Genomic DNA, 20,480 nt, shown 5'->3' with positions numbered 1-20,480 from the left:
AATAAAGAAGTCAAAGAAAAGAGATCCATATCAGGACGGTCTGAGCTTCTTTACTGCAGGCTGACACACACCTGTCCTCAGAGCCTGTCCTGTCACACCTGTCCTCTCTCCCCTGTCCTCTCAGAGCCTGTCTAACTGGGGCTTTTAATCCTTTGTAGTCTAATTCACATGTTCATGATGCACCACCAAGCTGACCCCACAGGAGGGTCCTAAAGAGCAGTGGTTCTCACCTGACCAGGTATAAAGACCCACCACATCCCTTCAGAGAAAATGTGACCCACGTTCTTTCAACCACTTGAATGGATTTAATGAAAATGTGAGAGTTTGGACCATAAATGGGACAAAAGAAAAAACACATCATTACTGAACATTTGATTTTACTCCATTTTTCCCAAAGACAGCATGGACACTTCATAACTCTCCCAGACATTTCCTTATCATCTAAAAACCGTCTCTGTTATCCAGAAGGTCCATCATCAGATGACCTCTAATGACCCCAGGGAAATCGCTCAACAGCCTGAACACAATCAAATACAACTGTATAAAATGTTGTGATCAAAAAATGTATTTTCCCTTCCTGATATCCATCCGTCTGTTCTTCGTCTTTCCAGCTTCAGGATGATAAACAGTTCAAAACAAAACATTTCTGAGTGAACGCCAATGGAATTTTCCTCTGTCCGGACTGGAGCAGGACTTTTTACCTGACAGGAACATGTCAGAGTGAACACAGCAGGAAAGCTTCAGGAACATGTCAGGAAACCTTCAGGAAATATTCGGGAAAGCTTGAGGGAACCTTCAGGAAAGCTTGAGGAAACCTTCAGGAAACCTTCAGGATAGCTACAGGAAAGCTTGAGGAAACCTTCAGGAAAGCTTGAGGAAACCTTCAGGAAAGCTTGAGGAAACCTTCAGGAAAGCTTCAGGATAGCTTCAGGAAAGCTTGAGGTAACCTTCAGGAAAGCTTGAGGACACCTTCAGGAAAGCTTGAGGAAACCTTCAGGAAACCTTCAGGAAAGCTTCAGGAAAGCTTGAGGAAACCTTCAGGAAAGCTTGAGGAAACCTTCAGGAAAGCTTCAGGAAAGCTTGAGGAAACCTTCAGGAAAGCTTGAGGAAACCTTCAGGAAAGCTTGAGGAAACCTTCAGGAAAGCTTGAGGAAACCTTCAGGAAAGCTTGAGGAAAGCTTGAGGAAACCTTCAGGATAGCTTCAGGAAAGCTTGAGGAAACCTTCAGGAAAGCTTGAGGAAACCTTCAGGAAACCTTCAGGATAGCTTCAGGAAAGCTTGAGGAAACCTTCAGGAAAGCTTGAGGAAACCTTCAGGAAAGCTTGAGGAAACCTTCAGGAAAGCTTGAGGAAACCTTCAGGATAGCTTCAGGAAAGCTTGAGGAAACCTTCAGGAAAGCTTCAGGAAAGCTTGAGGAAACCTTCAGGAAAGCTTGAGGAAACCTTCAGGAAAGCTTCAGGAAAGCTTGAGGAAACCTTCAGGAAACCTTCAGGAAAGCTTGAGAAAACCTTCAGGAAAGCTTGAGGAAACCTTCAGGAAAGCTTGAGGAAAACTTCAGGAAAGCTTGAGGAAACCTTCAGGAAACCTTCAGGAAAGCTTGAGGAAACCTTCAGGAAAGCTTTAGGAAACCTTCAGGAAAGCTTGAGGAAACCTTCAGGAAAGCTTGAGGAAACCTTCAGGAAAGCTTTAGGAAAGCTTGAGGAAACCTTCAGGAAACCTTCAGGAAAGCTTGAGGAAACCTTCAGGAAATCTTTAGGAAAGCTTTAGGAAACCTTCAGGAAACCTTCAGGAAAGCTTGAGGAAACCTTCAGGAAACCTTTAGGAAAGCTTTAGGAAAGCTTTAGGAAACCTTCAGGAAACCTCCAGGAAAGCTTGAGGAAACCTTCAGGAAAGCTTTAGGAAAGCTTTAGGAAACCTTCAGGAAAGCTTCAGGAAAGCTTGAGGAAACCTTCAGGAAAGCTTGAGGAAACCTTCAGGAAACCTTCAGGAAAGCTTTAGGAAACCTTCAGGAAAGCTTTAGGAAACCTTCAGGAAACCTTTAGGAAAGCTTGAGGAAACCTTCAGGAAAGCTTGAGGAAACCTTCAGGAAAGCTTTAGGAAAGCTTGAGGAAACCTTCAGGAAACCTTCAGGAAAGCTTGAGGAAACCTTCAGGAAAGCTTTAGGAAAGCTTTAGGAAACCTTCAGGAAACCTTCAGGAAAGCTTGAGGAAACCTTCAGGAAAGCTTCAGGAAAGCTTGAGGAAACCTTCAGGAAACCTTCAGGATAGCTTCAGGAAAGCTTGAGGAAACCTTCAGGATAGCTTCAGGAAAGCTTGAGGAAACCTTCAGGAAAGCTTTAGGAAACCTTCAGGAAACCTTCAGGAAAGCTTGAGGAAACCTTCAGGAAAGCTTTAGGAAACCTTCAGGAAACCTTTAGGAAAGCTTGAGGAAACCTTCAGGAAAGCTTGAGGAAACCTTCAGGAAACCTTCAGGAAAGCTTGAGGAAACCTTCAGGAAACCTTTAGGAAAGCTTGAGGAAAGCTTGAGGAAACCTTCAGGAAACCTTTAGGAAAGCTTGAGGAAAGCTTGAGGAAACCTTCAGGAAACCTTTAGGAAAGCTTGAGGAAACCTTCAGGAAAGCTTGAGGAAACCTTCAGGAAATCTTCAGGAAAGCTTGAGGAAACCTTCAGGAAAGCTTGAGGAAACCTTCAGGAAAGCTTCAGGAAACCTTCAGGAAAGCTTCAGGAAACCTTCAGGAAATCTTCAGGGAAGCTTGAGGAAATCCTGAGGACCTGCTCAGTGTGGGAGGAGGCTGATGTTTTATCCTGCGGCCTGTTCATGTCTGATGTGATGAAGCGTCTCTCCAGTCTGTTCCCTTATACTCTGAATGTTGGCAGAGCCAACATTCAGAGTAGAAGGTCCAGCATCTCCACATGTGCCTCCTAAATCAACTCCTGCCTCCTTTGACCTCTGACCCCCCAGGGAAGTTTCCTGTGATGAGGGCCAGTTCAGTCTAAACCTCAGTAGAAACCCTCCTCTGTGTAAAACCAGCTTCAATAGTGAGCCTGACGGTCCAGGACCTGAAGCCTCTGAATGTAGTCCCCTTATCTGAGAGGATTTCTATGATCCACGTCAGACCTCTGACTCCCTAAACACCGTTCCTCTTTTAGCATCCCAGACAGTTTATAAAGTGAGGCACAGATCGCCCAACCAGCATGCACCATGAGCGGCCATCAGGCCCGCCTAAATCTGTTCATAGAGACCAATCAGAGAGTCTGCCGTCCTCTTCCTACTTCCTGTTTGTGGCTCACACAGACTCAGAGCTGCTCAGGTAGGAGTAAATATCTGTGATTATGACAGTGAAATTATTCGACGCGCCGCCATCCCAGAGTCATAAAGAGGGCGGTAGTGTTTAGGATATTTACCAGACTTTAGCTGACAGAGTGGTGGGAGGTGTGTCCTAACATTCTCCTGCTGTTAGAACCAATGAAACAGTGACCTTGTTTGTTAGGGAAACGTTCGTGTTTATTTAGTGCAGATGTTCTACAACCGTCCCGTCTCTATCGGTCCCTCAGTCTGGTCTCCATCCGTTCCATCAGCAGCTGCTGCAGCCCCAGCCTCTGGCCCCGTCCCCCCCTTCATCCCTCCCTCTGTTGAGGTTAACCGTCACCCCGGACCCCCCGGGGGGCTGGCTCAGTACCAGAGGCTTCTGGGACTTCAGCTTGTGAGCCACAGTCATAAAAATCGCCTCAACGTGGTCGTTGTTGGCTCCGCCGCCGTCTCCCTGACTGTTGGGGTTCTTAGCAGACGTCTCGAATAGAGGCATGGAGTGAGTGTCGGCAAACTGCTGGGCCACGTCCGTGCCCACCTGGATGGAGTCCTGGAGGTCACACTTGTTTCCGACGAGGATCCGGGGTACCTCGGTGCCCAGAGCGTGCTGCTTACACTCCTCGATCCAGGCCGGGAGGCTGCGGAAACTGGCGGCGTTGGTGAGGTCGTAGACGAAGACCACAGCGTGGACGTTACGGTAGTAGTGCTGCACCATGGACTTCCTGAAACGCTCCTGTCCTGCAGTGTCCCACAGCTGGATCTGTGAGGGGACGGAGAGGAGATGGATCAGTGGACATGATCGACCCTACGAGACCCCGGGACCCCTCTGGGTCCTTTGAGGTGCTTTTAATCTTTAAAAGGCAGTGGGGTGGAGGTCTGATTGTGTACGTGAAAGGCTGTGTTAACTATTAACTGTAAAGAAACTGAATTTGACCGCTCTATGGAAATGAAGCACTGCTGTTAAATGTATTTAGTCTCCGTCTATGTCCTTACAGGCCTCCTTCATCAGATAACGTTTTATAAAACATTAAAAACATCTGAAAAGAGCTTGGTCAAAATAAGGAGTTCATCCTGCTTGGGGGTTTTAACATCAGTTAGGCAGACAACTCAAATAGGAAAAAGATTAAAGATATAACAAATCAGTTCAACCTCCAACAACTTATCCAAGCCCTGCTAGGACTACTCAGTCCTCCAAAACCCAGACAGATTTAATATTCAGCAACAAACCAGAAAGAAAAACTAAACCATTCAGTTTAGTGACAGCAAGGAAACTAACAGAGCACAGGTTCATGAAAAAATATGATCCACATTATTCCTCAGAGACTCGTCAGGGAATTCAAGAGAAAGTCTGAAGAACTAACCTGGACTGATATCCTGTCCTCACATGATCCAGTCTGCTTCAAAATGTTTTATGTCCACAATCAACAAAGTTAAAGATGAATTTACTAAAGACATAAAATGTCCTCTGGAAACCTTGCCTTGGATAACTGAACATCTGTGGACTTTAATGAAACAAAAGGATCATTCCTTAAAAATTGCACTTAAATCAGGACTAGCCCACGACAGAAGGACCTTTCAGCATCTTCATAATAAAGTTGTCAATGGACTGAGGAAGGAAAAAGCTAATTTTTCTACAGATATGATAAATGAAGCTAAAGGAAATAGTAGGCAAACCTGGGAAAATATCAACAAAGTTTTAAAGAAAGAAACCTGCTAAGGAGCTGAGGGATTTGAGTCGGAAGTTCAAGGAATTTTAACTCAAGACAAAAATCAGATATGCTGTTAAATAATTATTTCATAGATGCAGTCACAGATGATGATTTCCCTGTTTTTAATATTTCTGAGGCGTCAGAATCCTCTAGAATTAAAGTCTTGAACCAGTTTAAAACCTCCAAGGCTAAAGATGATTTTGATCGTGATCCTGCATTTATGAAGAAGTACAAAAATTCCTATTAGTCATCCTGTAAATTTGCCAATAAACAATGTAATTTTCCCAGTGAAATCAGCAGCTGTAGCTCCCATCTTTACAGCAGAAAACTACAGGCCCATCAGTATTCTCCTGGTAATCTCCACAGTCACAGAGAGGGTCGTCAGTGATCAGCTGATATTTAAACAACAGTCATTTTCCATTCCATCCCGTACCGAGACAGCAGTCTGCTATTTTGGAGACCAAATCAGATCCAGTCTTTACAGAGGAGCTGTTGTTGCTGCTGTTCTCCTTGATTTCAAAAAAACTTCTGATCCTGTAAATCATAAAGTTGATAAAGCACTGACAGGGATGGAGTCATACTGATGCTCGAGAAAACAGCGTAGAATTAATGACAGGTGCTCATCTTTAATTGGCTGTAATGTTGGAGAAGGATCAATCCTTATTTAGTTTGTAGATTAATGATCTGCCCTGATCCGTCCAGACGTACGGATCCAGATGGCACGGGTATCTACAGCCGTGCAAAAACAAGAGAACAAGCTGCATCCAAACTCTGCAGCATTAAACTAAGTCTCTGATTGGCTAACTCACAGCTGTCTGACGCTTCATGTGGGCAAAACTGTAGGAATGTATTTTTCTGTCAGGAGAAATAACACATCTCAGCCTGATACGACTGTAAACGGAGCGGTAATACAGACTGTTGAACACGTCTGGGCGTAAGCATCGACTCCAATCGAAGATTAAGGAAAAAAAAAAAAACGTCTGCAGGAATGTCAGAGCCAACCTCATGAACTTCACACACGTCAGCCGCTGCTCACTCTTCATGCACTCAATGATTTATTCTCATTTATCCTACTGTGTCAGGACTCAGGAGCTGGTCTCAGGAGCTGGTCTCAGGAGCTGGACTCAGGAGCTGGTCTCAGGAGCTGGTCTCAGGAGCTGGACTCAGGAGCTGGACTCAGGAGCTGGTCTCAGGAGCTGGACTCAGGAGCTGGTCTCAGGAGCTGGTCTCAGGAGCTGGACTCAGGAGCTGGACTCAGGAGCTGGTCTCAGGAGCTGGACTCAGGAGCTGGTCTCAGGAGCTGGTCTCAGGAGCTGGACTCAGGAGCTGGTCTCAGGAGCTGGTCTCAGGAGCTGGACTCAGGAGCTGGACTCAGGAGCTGGACTCAGGAGCTGGTCTCAGGAGCTGGAGCAACCACTCTAAAACCATCAGACACCCTCTACAATCACCAAGGAACTACCACCACTGTAACCTCATTAAGAAACAGAACTGAATGACCTTTGACACTCTCCTCTGTTATGCAGATGTGTGTCTGATGATTAAACTAACTCATGATCCGGCCCACCACTGAAACGATGCGTGTTACTCTGCAGGGGCAGTCTTAGAGAGACCGGGGCACCAGCCTGAGGAGACTCCAGCTAAACTCAGGAACACTGAGCTTGGTCTGCGTTTTCAGTCAGAGCAGCAGAAAAGTGGAACCCAGTTGGTCTCCACATCAGAGACTGTAAAGGCCAGTAAACTGAAGGAAAACAGTCATGTGATCACTGATTAATCCGTCTCAGAGACAAAGTCGTTTTAATGTTTTAGAGCTGGACTGTTGTGTTTGTTTTCTTTTACATCCTCCTGCTCAGGGGCCACAGATGAAAATGAGCTTATAGCTAACTCTGGCCTGACAGTTTAGTTTCGCATGGCCCCGTCAAATAACCCCATCAACCAATCAATCAATCAATCAATCAATCAGTCAATCAGTCAATCAATAATAGTGGTGTTCTCTGTTGGTGATGGCACGAGGCTCTCCAGAGGTTAAAAACTGAGACCTCTCACCTCGTCTCACCTCCACAGTGTAAAGGTCAAAGGTAAACTCACCAACCCCAAACAGGTCTGCTGACGGCCCACCGTGGTTAACCTGTACCGTTCAATGTAGCTAGAACTTACATTTACAAGGCTCCCGCTCTCAAGGGTCCCAGTGAGTTCTCTGGGGGGGGCAGAGACTTAATAAAGTCCTGTTTAAAGACCAGAACCAGTTAGTGGTTATGCTCAGACTGTCAGAGGAGACTACAGCCTACTAACCCTAACCCAGACCTAAAATCCAGAGACCAGCAGATTCCTGATTACAGTTTAAAACAGTAAAAACCCTAACCCTACCCTAACCCCACCCCCTAGCCCAGGAGCTCCAATCAAATCAAGGAAACATAAAAATGGTTCCGGACATTTTTCCAAAAATAGAGGGACAATGAAAACCGGTTTAGTTTTTATCTTTGAATCAAACCGCAGAACACTGGTGTAACATTCCCCTGTCCCACACAGAGGCACCGAGGCAGCTGGTCTTCATTAGAGGGCCCCTGGAGGCCCCATGGTTGGTCCCCAGGGGTAATTCTCAGGGCCCTTTGTAGAATTTTGTCCCCTTAAGGGGTCTCTCATGTGGTACCTAATCCGGTCTTTAATAACAAAGATGTCCAAAGCCGTGTTTCCATCAGGGGGTCCGGTTTGATTCAGTTTGGTTTGGTATGGTTTGGTATGGTTTGGTATGGTTTGGTACGTTAAACCCAAAATAGTTAGCGTTTCCACAGACACCAGTGCTCTCGCTTGGTGGGCGGGGCTGTAAAGGTGATGAATGTGAAGTCACAGCGTGAGTCAGCTGTTCCAGCAGCAGAGTTAAAGAAAGGATGAGTGACAGAAATCAGTAGGAATAAGCAGTAAACAGCTTTATTTCAGCTGAAAGTGCTTTAAAAAAAATAACTACATCTTAATGATAACAGCTGTCAGTCCAGATCCTCAGCTGATGAATACGTGAACAGAGACGGTTTGAGTCGTAACGCTGCGTTAATATGTGAATATATCTAGTCTAGAACAGTTTATACCACAAAACATGAAAGTTTAGAGCTGTACTGTGAGAACTCACTGCATTAAAAATAAAGTTAAAGTTCAGCTGGTGTTAAAATCAAGCTAGATTAAGTCAGAAATCCGGGGTGTGCTGATCTGGTTTTAAAATAGTCTGCAGCCTGAAGTTTTACAAACACGTCCAACAACCACAGAGCGATGTTTTCACAGGTTACCTAACGTAAGACGTAGATTAATAACTAGTTAGAGAGGAGAATGAACTGTTCTAAGGCTTCGTATTCACTAAACTTCAGCATTAATTTAGTTTCTCATCCATCACTGATGGATCAGGCTGATGGGAGCTTTTGGGCTCTGCTTTGTGTTTTTAAAATCATCCAGATTAACGTCAGGGAACTGGATTTGTGGTCAGATACCAACATTCACAGACTAGGAAACAGTCTGGATCTCCATCAAGTCCAAATATTTCTGATGTAAGTAGATATTAGTCCATTTTTCCCATTTTCACCCGCTCCTCCCAGCAGACTTCCTTGTTTGAAGCCCGGAGGTGAGCAGCTGAGTCGCGCGCTGATGTGACGTCAGTGCAGCCCCTATTGTTGTGTGTAGCTCCACCTTTTTGGTACGGGGAGGTAAGACTGGCACCCCTACAGAAGGGTGCTGAAAAGTGGGACGGTACGTGGCGTACCGCACCGAACTGAGCCGGACCGCTCGGTGGAAATGACCTACTAAAGGGCAGTGTCGCTGTTTTTAGACATCAGGGGGCGGAGCCTCTCTGATCCTCCTGTAGAAAACCGTCATTATTAACACGGTCAGACTTTTACTGGACTCAGAGAAACTTTAGAAAAGTTCCACTCTGACACCCATTCATTCATTCATTAAATCATTCATTCATTCATTCATTAAATCATTAATTCATTCATTAAATCATTCATTCATTCATTCATTCATTAAATCATTCATTCATTCATTCATTCATTCATTAAATCATTAATTCATTCATTAAATCATTCATTCATTCATTCATTCATTAAATCATTAATTCATTCATTAAATCATTCATTCATTCATTCATTCAATCATTCATTCAATCATTCATTCATTCAATCATTCAATCATTCATTCAATCATTCAATCATTCATTCAATCATTCATTCATTCAATCATTCATTCATTCATTCATTCATTCAATCATTCATTCATTCAATCATTCATTTATTCATTAAATCATTCATTCAATCATTCATTCAATCATTCAATCATTCAATCATTCATTCATTCATTCAATCATTCATTCAATCATTCATTCATTAAATCATTCATTCATTCATTAAATCATTAATTCATTAATTCAATCATTCATTCAATCATTCATTCATTCAATCATTCATTCAATCATTCAATCATTCATTCAATCATTCATTCATTAAATCATTCATTCATTCATTCAATCATTCATTCATTCATTCAATCATTCATTCATTCATTCATTCATTAAATCATTCATTCAATCATTCAATCATTCATTCATTCATTCAATCATTCATTCATTCAATCATTCATTCATTCATTCAATCATTCATTCATTCAATCAATCATTCATTCATTCATTCATTCATTAAATCATTCATTCAATCATTCAATCATTCATTCATTCAATCATTCATTCATTCAATCATTCATTCATTCATTCATTCAATCATTCATTCAATCATTCATTCATTAAATCATTCATTCATTCATTAAATCATTAATTCATTCATTCATTCATTAAATCATTCATTCAATCATTCATTCATTCAATCATTCAATCATTCATTCATTCAATCATTCATTCAATCATTCATTCATTCAATCATTCAATCATTCATTCATTCATTAAATCATTCATTCAATCATTCAATCATTCAATCATCCATTCATTCATTAAATCATTCATTCAATCATTCAATCATTCATTCATTCATTCAATCATTCATTCAATCATTCATTCAATCATTCATTCATTCAATCATTCATTCAATCATTCATTCATTCATTAAATCATTCATTAAATCATTCAATCATTCATTCATTCATTCAATCATTCATTCAATCATTCATTTATTCATTAAATCATTCATTCATTCATTCATTCAATCATTCATTCAATCATTCAATCATTCATTCAATCATTCATTCATTAAATCATTCATTCATTCATTCAATCATTCATTCATTCATTCATTCATTCAATCATTCATTCATTCAATCATTCATTTATTCATTAAATCATTCATGAATTCATTCAATCATTCATTCAATCATTCATTCATTCAATCATTCATTCATTCAATCATTCATTCATTCAATCATTCATTCATTCATTAAATCATTCATTCAATCATTCAATCATTCATTCATTCATTCAATCATTCATTCAATCACTCAATCATTCATTCATTCATTCAATCATTCATTCAATCATTCAATCATTCATTCATTCATTCAATCATTCATTCATTCAATCATTCATTCATTCATTCATTCATTAAATCATTCAATCATTCATTCATTCATTAAATCATTCATTCAATCATTCATTCATTCATTCAATCATTCATTCAATCATTCATTCATTCATTCAATCATTCATTCAATCATTCAATCACTCATTCATTCATTCAATCATTCATTCAATCATTCATTCAATCATTCATTCATTCATTCAATCATTCATTCAATCATTCAATCATTCATTCATTCATTCATTCAATCATTCATTTATTCATTAAATCATTCATTCATTCATTCATTCAATCATTCATTCAATCATTCATTCATTCAATCATTCATTCATTCAATCATTCATTTATTCATTAAATCATTCATTCAATCATTCATTCAATCATTCAATCATTCATTCAATCATTCATTCATTCAATCATTCATTCATTCATTCATTCATTCAATCATTCATTCATTCAATCATTCATTTATTCATTAAATCATTCATTCATTCATTCAATCATTCATTCAATCATTCAATCATTCATTCATTCATTCAATCATTCATTCAATCATTCATTCATTAAATCATTCATTCATTCATTAAATCATTAATTCATTCATTCAATCATTCAATCATTCATTCAATCATTCATTCATTCAATCATTCATTCAATCATTCATTCATTAAATCATTCATTCATTCATTCAATCATTCATTCATTCATTCAATCATTCATTCATTCATTCATTCATTTAATCATTCATTCAATCATTCATTCATTCATTCAATCATTCATTCATTCAATCATTCATTCATTCATTCAATCATTCATTCATTCATTCAATCATTCATTCATTCATTCATTCATTAAATCATTCAATCATTCATTCATTCAATCATTCATTCATTCAATCATTCATTCATTCATTCATTCAATCATTCATTCAATCATTCATTCATTAAATCATTCATTCATTCATTAAATCATTAATTCATTCATTCATTCATTAAATCATTCATTCAATCATTCATTCATTCAATCATTCAATCATTCATTCATTCAATCATTCATTCAATCATTCATTCATTCAATCATTCAATCATTCATTCATTCATTAAATCATTCATTCAATCATTCATTCATTCATTCAATCATTCATTCATTCAATCATTAAATCATTCATTCAATCATTCAATCATTCATTCAATCATTCATTCATTCATTAAATCATTCATTCAATCATTCAATCATTCATTCAATCATTCATTCATTCATTAAATCATTCATTCAATCATTCAATCATTCATTCATTCATTCATTCAATCATTCATTCATTCATTAAATCATTCATTCAATCATTCAATCATTCATTCATTCAATCATTCAATCATTCATTAAATCATTCATTCATTCATTAAATCATTAATTCATTCATTCATTCATTAAATCATTCATTCAATCATTCATTCATTCAATCATTCATTCAATCATTCATTCATTCAATCATTCAATCATTCATTCAATCATTCATTCATTCAATCATTCATTCAATCATTCATTCATTCAATCATTCAATCATTCATTCATTCATTAAATCATTCATTCAATCATTCAATCATTCATTCATTCATTCAATCATTCATTCATTCAATCATTAAATCATTCATTCAATCATTCAATCATTCATTCAATCATTCATTCATTCATTCAATCATTCATTCAATCATTCATTCATTCATTCATTCAATCATTCATTCAATCATTCATTCATTCAATCATTCAATCATTCATTCATTCATTAAATCATTCATTCATTCATTCGTCACAGAAGAAAGCATGACATCATCACATGTTCCCTATTCAGCGTGTAAATACAGACATGATGATTAGATCATACATAAACGTCTGACACGTCACTCAGAGCCCTATGACCTTTGACCCACCCCTATCTGATGTTCGCCACCCCTAGGTAAATAGCTTATACATCTGTCACGTGACTCCGGTTCCCACCTTGATCTTCTCCCCGTCGATCTCCACCAGCCTCTCCCGGAAGTCCACCCCGATCGTGGCCTCGGTCTTCTCGGGGAACTTACCGGCGCAGAACCGGTATGTGAGGCAGGTCTTGCCAACCCCCGAGTCCCCGATCACGATGATTTTGAAGATTCGGGTCCTCGGAGGAGGGAGGGTCGAGCTTGGCAGAGAGCCCGGAAATTCAACTGACGAGCCGATCTGGGCCATGTCAAAGGATCCGGATCAGGTCTACGGTGGGGACTCCTGGGGGATCTAAGGGGGAGGCTGAGGATCCTGCTCTGTTAGCCTGAAGCTAACGTCAGTCCCGCTGCTGTAAACACCGATAAAGACTTCCGGACAGCAGACAGAGACTTCCGGACAGCAGCCGCTGCTCTTCATCAAAGCACCGAGGAAGACAGAACCGGAAACACAACATTCAGCTGTTAGTGCAGGATTTTCACGGAAACATCCCGGTTAAAAGGTAAAAACACTCCTCAGCCGTGAAGCCACGTACCGTGTCGATGTCAGAAGTCTGATCTCGCGAGATAATATTGAGAGTTCGCTGCTGACGCTTCCGGGTTTTAGGGCCGTGTGTACGCAGTCGCCATCTTGGAGAGGTGTAACCGCTGCTCCTCATGACAAGAGAGAGCGAGATTAAGATTACAGGAGGAGAGAGAGAGCGACATTAAGATTACAGGAGGAGAGAGAGAGCGAGATTAAGATTACAAGAGGAGAGAGAGAGAGAGTTTCAGATTACAGGAGAAGAGGGAGAGAGAGAGAGTTTCAGATTACAGGAGGAGAGAGAGTTTCAGATTACAGGAGAAGAGAGAGAGCGAGATTAAGATTACAGGAGGAGAGAGAGAGCGAGATTAAGATTACAAGAGGAGAGAGAGAGAGAGAGAGTTTCAGATTACAGGAGGAGAGAGAGAGAGTTTCAGATTACAGGAGGACAGAGAGATTCAGATTACAGGAGGAGAGAGAGTTCCAGATTACAGGAGAAGAGAGAAAGAGAGAGAGTTTCAGATTACAGGAGAAGAGAGAGAGCGAGATTAAGATTACAGGAGGAGAGAGAGAGAGTTTCAGATTACAGGAGGAGAGAGAGAGAGAGTTTCAGATTACAGGAGAAGAGAGAGAGTGAGATTAAGATTACAGGAGGAGAGAGAGAGTTTCAGATTACAGGAGGAGAGAGAGAGAGAGTTTCAGATTACAGGAGGAGAGAGAGAGCGAGATTAAGATTACAGGAGGAGAGAGAGAGAGAGTTTCAGATTAAAGGAGGAGAGAGAGAGAGTTTCAGATTACAGGAGGAGAGAGAGTTTCAGATTACAGGAGGAGAGAGAGAGCGGGATTAAGATTACAGGAGAAGAGAGAGAGAGTTTCAGATTACAGGAGGAGAGAGAGAGTTTCAGATTACAGGAGAAGAGAGAGAGCGAGATTAAGATTACAGGAGGAGAGAAAGAGCGAGATTAAGATTTCAAGAGGAGAGAGAGAGAGTTTCAGATTACAGAAGGAGAGAGAGAGAGAGTTTCAGATTACAGGAGGAGAGAGAGAGTTTCAGATTACAGGAGGAGAGAAAGAGAGAGAATTCCAGATTACAGGAGAAGAGAGAGAGCGAGATTAAGATTACAGGAGGAGAGAGAGAGAGTTTCAGATTACAGGAGGAGAGAGAGAGTTTCAGATTACAGGAGAAGAGAGAGAGAGAGAGTTTCAGATTACAGGAGAAGAGAGAGAGCGAGATTAAGATTACAGGAGGAGAGAGAGAGAGTTTCAGATTACAGGAGGAGAGAAAGAGAGAGAGTTTCAGATTACAGGAGAAGAGAGAGAGCGAGATTAAGATTACAGGAGGAGAGAGAGAGCGAGATTAAGATTACAAGAGGAGAGAGAGAGAGAGAGAGAGTTTCAGATTAAAGGAGGAGAGAGAGAGAGTTTCAGATTACAGGAGGAGAGAGAGTTTCAGATTACAGGAGAAGAGAGAGAGCGGGATTAAGATTACAGGAGAAGAGAGAGAGAGTTTCAGATTACAAGAGGAGAAAGAGAGAGAGTTTCAGATTACAGGAGAAGAGAGAGAGAGAGTTTCAGATTACAGGAGAAGAGAGAGAGAGAGTTTCAGATTACAGGAGGAGAGAGACAGAGAGAGAGTTTCAGATTACAGGAGGAGAGAGAGAGTTTCAGATTAGAGGAGAAGAGAGAGAGAGAGTTTCAGATTACAGGAGGAGAGAGAGAGAGTTTCAGATTACAGGAGGAGAGAGAGAGAGAGAGTTTCAGATTACAGGAGGAGAGAGAGAGAGAGAGTTTCAAATTATAGGAGGAGAGAGAAAGCAAGATTAAGATTACAGAAGGAGAGAGACAGAGAGAGAGTTTCAGATTACAAAGGAGAGAGAGAGAGAGAGTTTCAGATTACAAGAGGAGAGAGAGAGAGAGAGAGTTTCAGATTACAGGAGGTGAGAGAGAGAGAGTTTCAGATTACAGGAGGAGAGAGAGAGTTCGATTAAGATTACAGGAGGAGAGAGAGAGAGAGTTTCAGATTACAGGAGGAGAGAGAGAGAGTTTCAGATTACAGGAGGAGAGAGAGAGAGAGTTTCAGATTACAGGAGAGAGAGAGAGTTTCAGATTACAGGAGGAGAGAGAGAGTTTCAGATTACAGGAGAGAGAGAGTGAGATTAAGATTACAGGAGGTGAGAGAGAGAGTTTCAGATAACAGGAGGAGAGAGAGAGAGAGAGTTTCAGATTACAGGAGGAGAGAGAGAGAGTTTCAGATTACAGGAGGAGAGAGAGAGAGTTTCAGATTACAGGAGGAGAGAGAGAGTTCGATTAAGATTACAGGAGGAGAGAGAGAGAGAGTTTCAGATTACAGGAGGAGAGAGAGAGAGTTTCAGATTACAGGAGGAGAGAGAGAGAGAGTTTCAGATTACAGGAGAGAGAGAGAGAGTTTCAGATTACAGGAGGAGAGAGAGAGAGAGAGTTTCAAATTATAGGAGGAGAGAGAAAGCAAGATTAAGATTACAGAAGGAGAGAGACAGAGAGAGAGTTTCAGATTACAAAGGAGAGAGAGAGAGAGAGTTTCAGATTACAAGAGGAGAGAGAGAGAGAGAGAGTTTCAGATTACAGGAGGTGAGAGAGAGAGAGTTTCAGATTACAGGAGGAGAGAGAGAGTTCGATTAAGATTACAGGAGGAGAGAGAGAGAGAGTTTCAGATTACAGGAGGAGAGAGAGAGAGTTTCAGATTACAGGAGGAGAGAGAGAGCGAGATTAAGATTACAGGAGGAGAGAGAGAGTTTCAGATTACAGGAGGAGAGAGAGAGAGAGTTTCAGATTACAGGAGGAGAGAGAGAGCGAGATTAAGATTGTAGGAGGAGAGAGAGAGAGTTTCAGATTACAGGAGGAGAGAGAGAGAGTTTCAGATTACAGGAGGAGAGAGAGAGAGTTTCAGATTACAGGAGGAGAGAGAGAAAGAGTTTCAGATTACAGGAGGAGAGAGAGAGAGTTTCAGATTACAGGAGGAGAGAGAGAAAGAGTTTCAGATTACAGGAGGTGAGAGACAGAGAGATTAAGATTACAGGAGGAGAGAGAGAGAGAGTTTCAGATTACAGGAGGAGAGAGAGAGAGTTTCAGATTACAGGAGGAGAGAGAGAGAGAGAGTTTCAAATTATAGGAGGAGAGAGAAAGCGAGATTAAGATTACAGGAGGAGAGAGACAGAGAGAGAGTTTCACATTACAAGAGGAGAGAGAGAGAGAGAGTTTCAGATTACAGGAGGTGAGAGAGAGAGAGTTTCAGATTACAGGAGGAGAGAGAGAGTGAGATTAAGATTACAGGAGGAGAGAGAGAGAGAGAGTTTCAGATTACAGGAGGAGAGAGAGAGAGAGTTTCAGATTACAGGAGAGAGAGAGAGAGTTTCAGATTACAGGAGGAGAGAGAGAGAGTTTCAGATTACAGGAGAGAGAGAGTGAGATTAAGATTACAGGAGGTGAGAGAGAGAGTTTCAGATTACAGGAGGAGAGAGAGAGAGAGTTTCAGATTACAGGAGGAGAGAGAGAGAGAGAGTTTCAGATTACAGGAGGAGAGAGAGAGAGAGAGAGAGTTTCAGATTAAAGGAGAGAGCAGAGTCAGAAAAGAATAGATCAGACAGTTCCTGTAGATGAAACTTCTCTTTTGTTGTTTGCTTCTGGAAATCTTCAAACATGCCTTATTAGGTAATGAGATAAGGTGCATACTCAACTTGATAAATCTTATTGATTGTTGTATGACAGCATATTAAATTCTTCTAGAGAAAATATATGCATTTCATGAGTAAAAATGGTTTAAAATCAATGAAAATGGCATCTGTAAAGCAGGACAACATCCCACAGGTAGAACGCCCCAGACCCCCGCTGGTCTTGGGCTCAGCCCCTAATGATGGCAACACCTAGCTCTGCCCCTGCTGTACAGTTAATCAGAGTAATACTAACAAATATTTCACAGTAGAATTAAGATAGTAGGGGATTTTAAAAAAGGAGCTATATACTAGTGATTTTAGGTTATTCTAGCTTAGGTTATTGGTGTAGAGCTTCAAGGAATCCACTGAATTTTATCTCTAGTACCACTGAGAGTAGAGAACCAGATTAAATCAGATCAATAAAAACAGATTAAATCAGATCAGTAAAACTGATTTTAAACCGATTTGATCCACTAGAACTCCTGCAGTCCATCCCTCAGTCAGAGTCCACCCTGTCTAAGGCTTCCAGTCCCTCATATTCAGAAGTTCTACTGTTTAACACAGACAGCGGGGCCCCAGGCTAGTCTGGGCCCCTGAGGACCAACAGATTTCTACACAAGTGGTTCTAAATGATCAAAGCCTGCAGTGACAGGAAATGGCCTTTAATGGAGCGTCATGTGACTCAGGATTGAAGGGCAGCAGAGTGCCGTGTGAAAACAGAAGTTTGTTAATGAATAATCCTGAAGGCCAACGAAGGAATGAGCCATCATGGAGATGAAAAGAGAGTTTAGTAGATCATTACAATCAAGTATAATGACCTAATATTCCAAAAATGTTGGGACAGTGTGTATTAATATAATAATAACAGAATACATATCATACATACCTATAGAACACAAAAATACACATTTTCTAAATCTGATAATCAGATATTATATATCAGATATTAATCTGATATATGTCTATGTGTTTCAAAAAGTTAGGACAGGGAGGCAAAAAGACGTAAAGTTTTTCATGCTTTTTCATGCACCTACACATCTGTGATGGTCTGGGGTGTATTAGTGTCCATGGCATGGTCACTAATACGCCCCAGACAGAGATGTAGACATAAGATGTAGACGGAGATAAAGACAGAGATGTAGACATTAGATGCAGACAGAGATGTAGACACCGATGTAAGCATTAGACGTAGACAGAGATGTAGACAGAGATGTAGACATAAGATGTACACACAGGTGTAGACAAAGATGTAGACATTAGATGTAGACATTAGATGTAGACATAAGATGTAGACAAACATGTAGACTGAGATGTAGACAGAGATGTAGACATTAGATGTAGACAGATGTAGACACAGATGTAGACATTAGACGTAGACAGAGATGTAGACAGAGATGTAGACATAAGATGTACACACAGGTGTAGACAAAGATGTAGACATTAGATGTAGACATAAGATGTAGACAAACATGTAGACTGAGATGTAGACAGAGATGTAGACATTAGATGTAGACAGAGATGTAGACACAGATGTAGACAGATGTAGAAAGAGATGTAGACAGAGATGTAGACAAAGATGTTGACTGAGATGTAGACACAGATGGAGACATTAGATGTAGACAAAGATGTTGACAGAGAAGTAGACAGAGAAGTAGACAGAGATGTAGACTGAGATGAAGAGAGATGTAGACAGAGATTTAGACAGATGTAGACGGAGGTGTAGACAGAGATGTAGACAGATGTAGACAGATGTAGACGGAGATGTAGACATAAGATGTTGACAGAGATGTAGACTGAGATGTAGACAGAGATGTAGACAAAGATGTAGTCATAGATGTAGACAAAGACAAAGATGTAGACAGAGATGTAGACAGATGTAGACAGAGGTGTAGACGGATGTAGACTCAGATGTAGACACAGATGTAGATATATGTAGACGCAGATGTAGACACAGATGTAGATTTATGTAAACAGTGATGTAAGTGTAAGTAAACGTGTGGTTATTGGTACTCAGTGTCTTTAAACCAGTCTGTATGATGCCAGACTTCTTCTTCTTTCTTATCTAGCAGGAGAGAGCAGAGCCTTTCTCTGTGGAGTTCACATCTTCTCTCCAGGTTTCCTCCATCACTCCACGTATGCTCTTTGGGTACACTGGATACTCTAGACTGCCCATGAGTGAGAGTGTGAGCCTCTCACCCATAGACAGCTGGATGGAGTCCAGTCCCCAAGCCTGAAAAGGAAAAGTGTTGTAAATGATGGATGGATGGAGGGAGGGAGGGAGGGATGGATGGAGGGATGGATGGATGGATGGATGGATGGATAGATGGATAAGGGGATGGATGGATGGATGGATGGATGGATGGATGGAGGGATGGATGGATGGATAAGGGGATGGATGGATGGATGGATGGATGGATGGATGGATGGATAAGGGGATGGATGGATGGATGGATGGAGGGATGGATGGATGGATGGATGGATAAGGGGATGGATGGATGGATGGATGGATGGATGGATGGATGGATAAGGGGATGGATGGATGGATGGATGGATGGATGGATAAGGGGATGGATGGATGGATGGATGGAGGGATAAGGGGATGGATAGATGGATGGATGGATGGAGGGATGGATGGATGGATGGATAAGGGGATGGATGGATGGAGGGATGGATGGAGGGATGGATGGATGGATGGATGGATGGATGGATGGATAGATGGATAAGGGGATGGATGGATAGATGGATAAGGGGATGGATGGATGGATGGATGGAGGGATGGATGGATAAGGGGATGGATGGATGGATGGATGGATAAGGGGATGGATGGATGGATGGATAAGGGGATGGATGGATGGATGGATAAGGGGATGGATGGACGGATGGATGGATGGATGGATGGAGGGATGGAGGGATAAGGGGATGGATGGATGGAGGGATGGAGGGATAAGGGGATGGATGGATGGATGGATGGAGGGATGGATGGAGGGATGGAGGGATAAGGGGATGGATGGATGATTTTTTGAGTAATACAGATAGTATATGTAAGTAAATGTGATCAGATGATAGACCTTCAGGACTTCTGTAATGAAGGTTTTCACAGTGGTGTAGTTCAGGCTATCTGCAGGTATACTGAGTATAAACTTACATCTAAATCTGCACCCCTGGGATGGCAGAGGGAATACACTGAACCGTAACACATCAGACTATATTAGATTAATGCAAGAGGTTTAGATGATCAGAGGTTTTAGGTTTTGAAAGTTGTGCTTGTATCAGCTTTATTGTCTCATGTGCAACCACTGATAAATAAATAAATAAATAAATCTGAGTCCCAAGGACGGACTAGTCGAGGGCCTCGGGGTCGTCAACGTCCTCCAAACCATTTAAACGTCGCTAACTCATGGTCTACCTCTATAGTCTACCTCCTCCACATCCCTGATGTAACCCACGTGAAACCCCCCCCCCCGGTACTCGTCGTTACATCATGACCTTCACATGCCCACTACCTGAGAATGTCCCAACCATTGCCTGATCATAAATAAGTAAAAACTTTCAGGTTGGTGATTGTATTTAGTGGGACAGATCAATCTCTCATACATGTTTTAATATGTGTAATAGTTTAATGGTAGTTAATATCTAACATCTAAAGTATAATATCTTAACTGTGTGGATTTATTCAGGCACTGATTGGCCCGCTCATTCTGGGGTCCTTCCGCGGT

The 20,480-nt window shown here is 41.1% G+C and overlaps 1 protein-coding gene across 1 annotated transcript; it reads right to left on the bottom strand.

Moving 5' to 3' along the window:
- Positions 1 to 308: 308 nt before the first annotated feature.
- On the bottom strand, positions 309 to 13,089 carry rab33ba (RAB33B, member RAS oncogene family a). The gene is made up of 2 exons (XM_041782439.1): positions 12,575 to 13,089; positions 309 to 4,069 (listed from the first exon to the last, which is right to left on the bottom strand). Exons 1-2 carry the CDS (start codon positions 12,800 to 12,802, stop codon positions 3,575 to 3,577), a joined length of 723 nt encoding a protein of 240 aa, XP_041638373.1. The 5' UTR covers positions 12,803 to 13,089; the 3' UTR covers positions 309 to 3,574.
- Positions 13,090 to 20,480: the final 7,391 nt, after the last annotated feature.

This window comes from Cheilinus undulatus, unplaced genomic scaffold (genome assembly GCF_018320785.1).
Source record: "Cheilinus undulatus unplaced genomic scaffold, ASM1832078v1 Contig13, whole genome shotgun sequence".
Classification (NCBI taxonomy): domain Eukaryota; kingdom Metazoa; phylum Chordata; class Actinopteri; order Labriformes; family Labridae; genus Cheilinus; species Cheilinus undulatus.
This window is presented reverse-complemented; position numbering and strand designations above follow the sequence as displayed.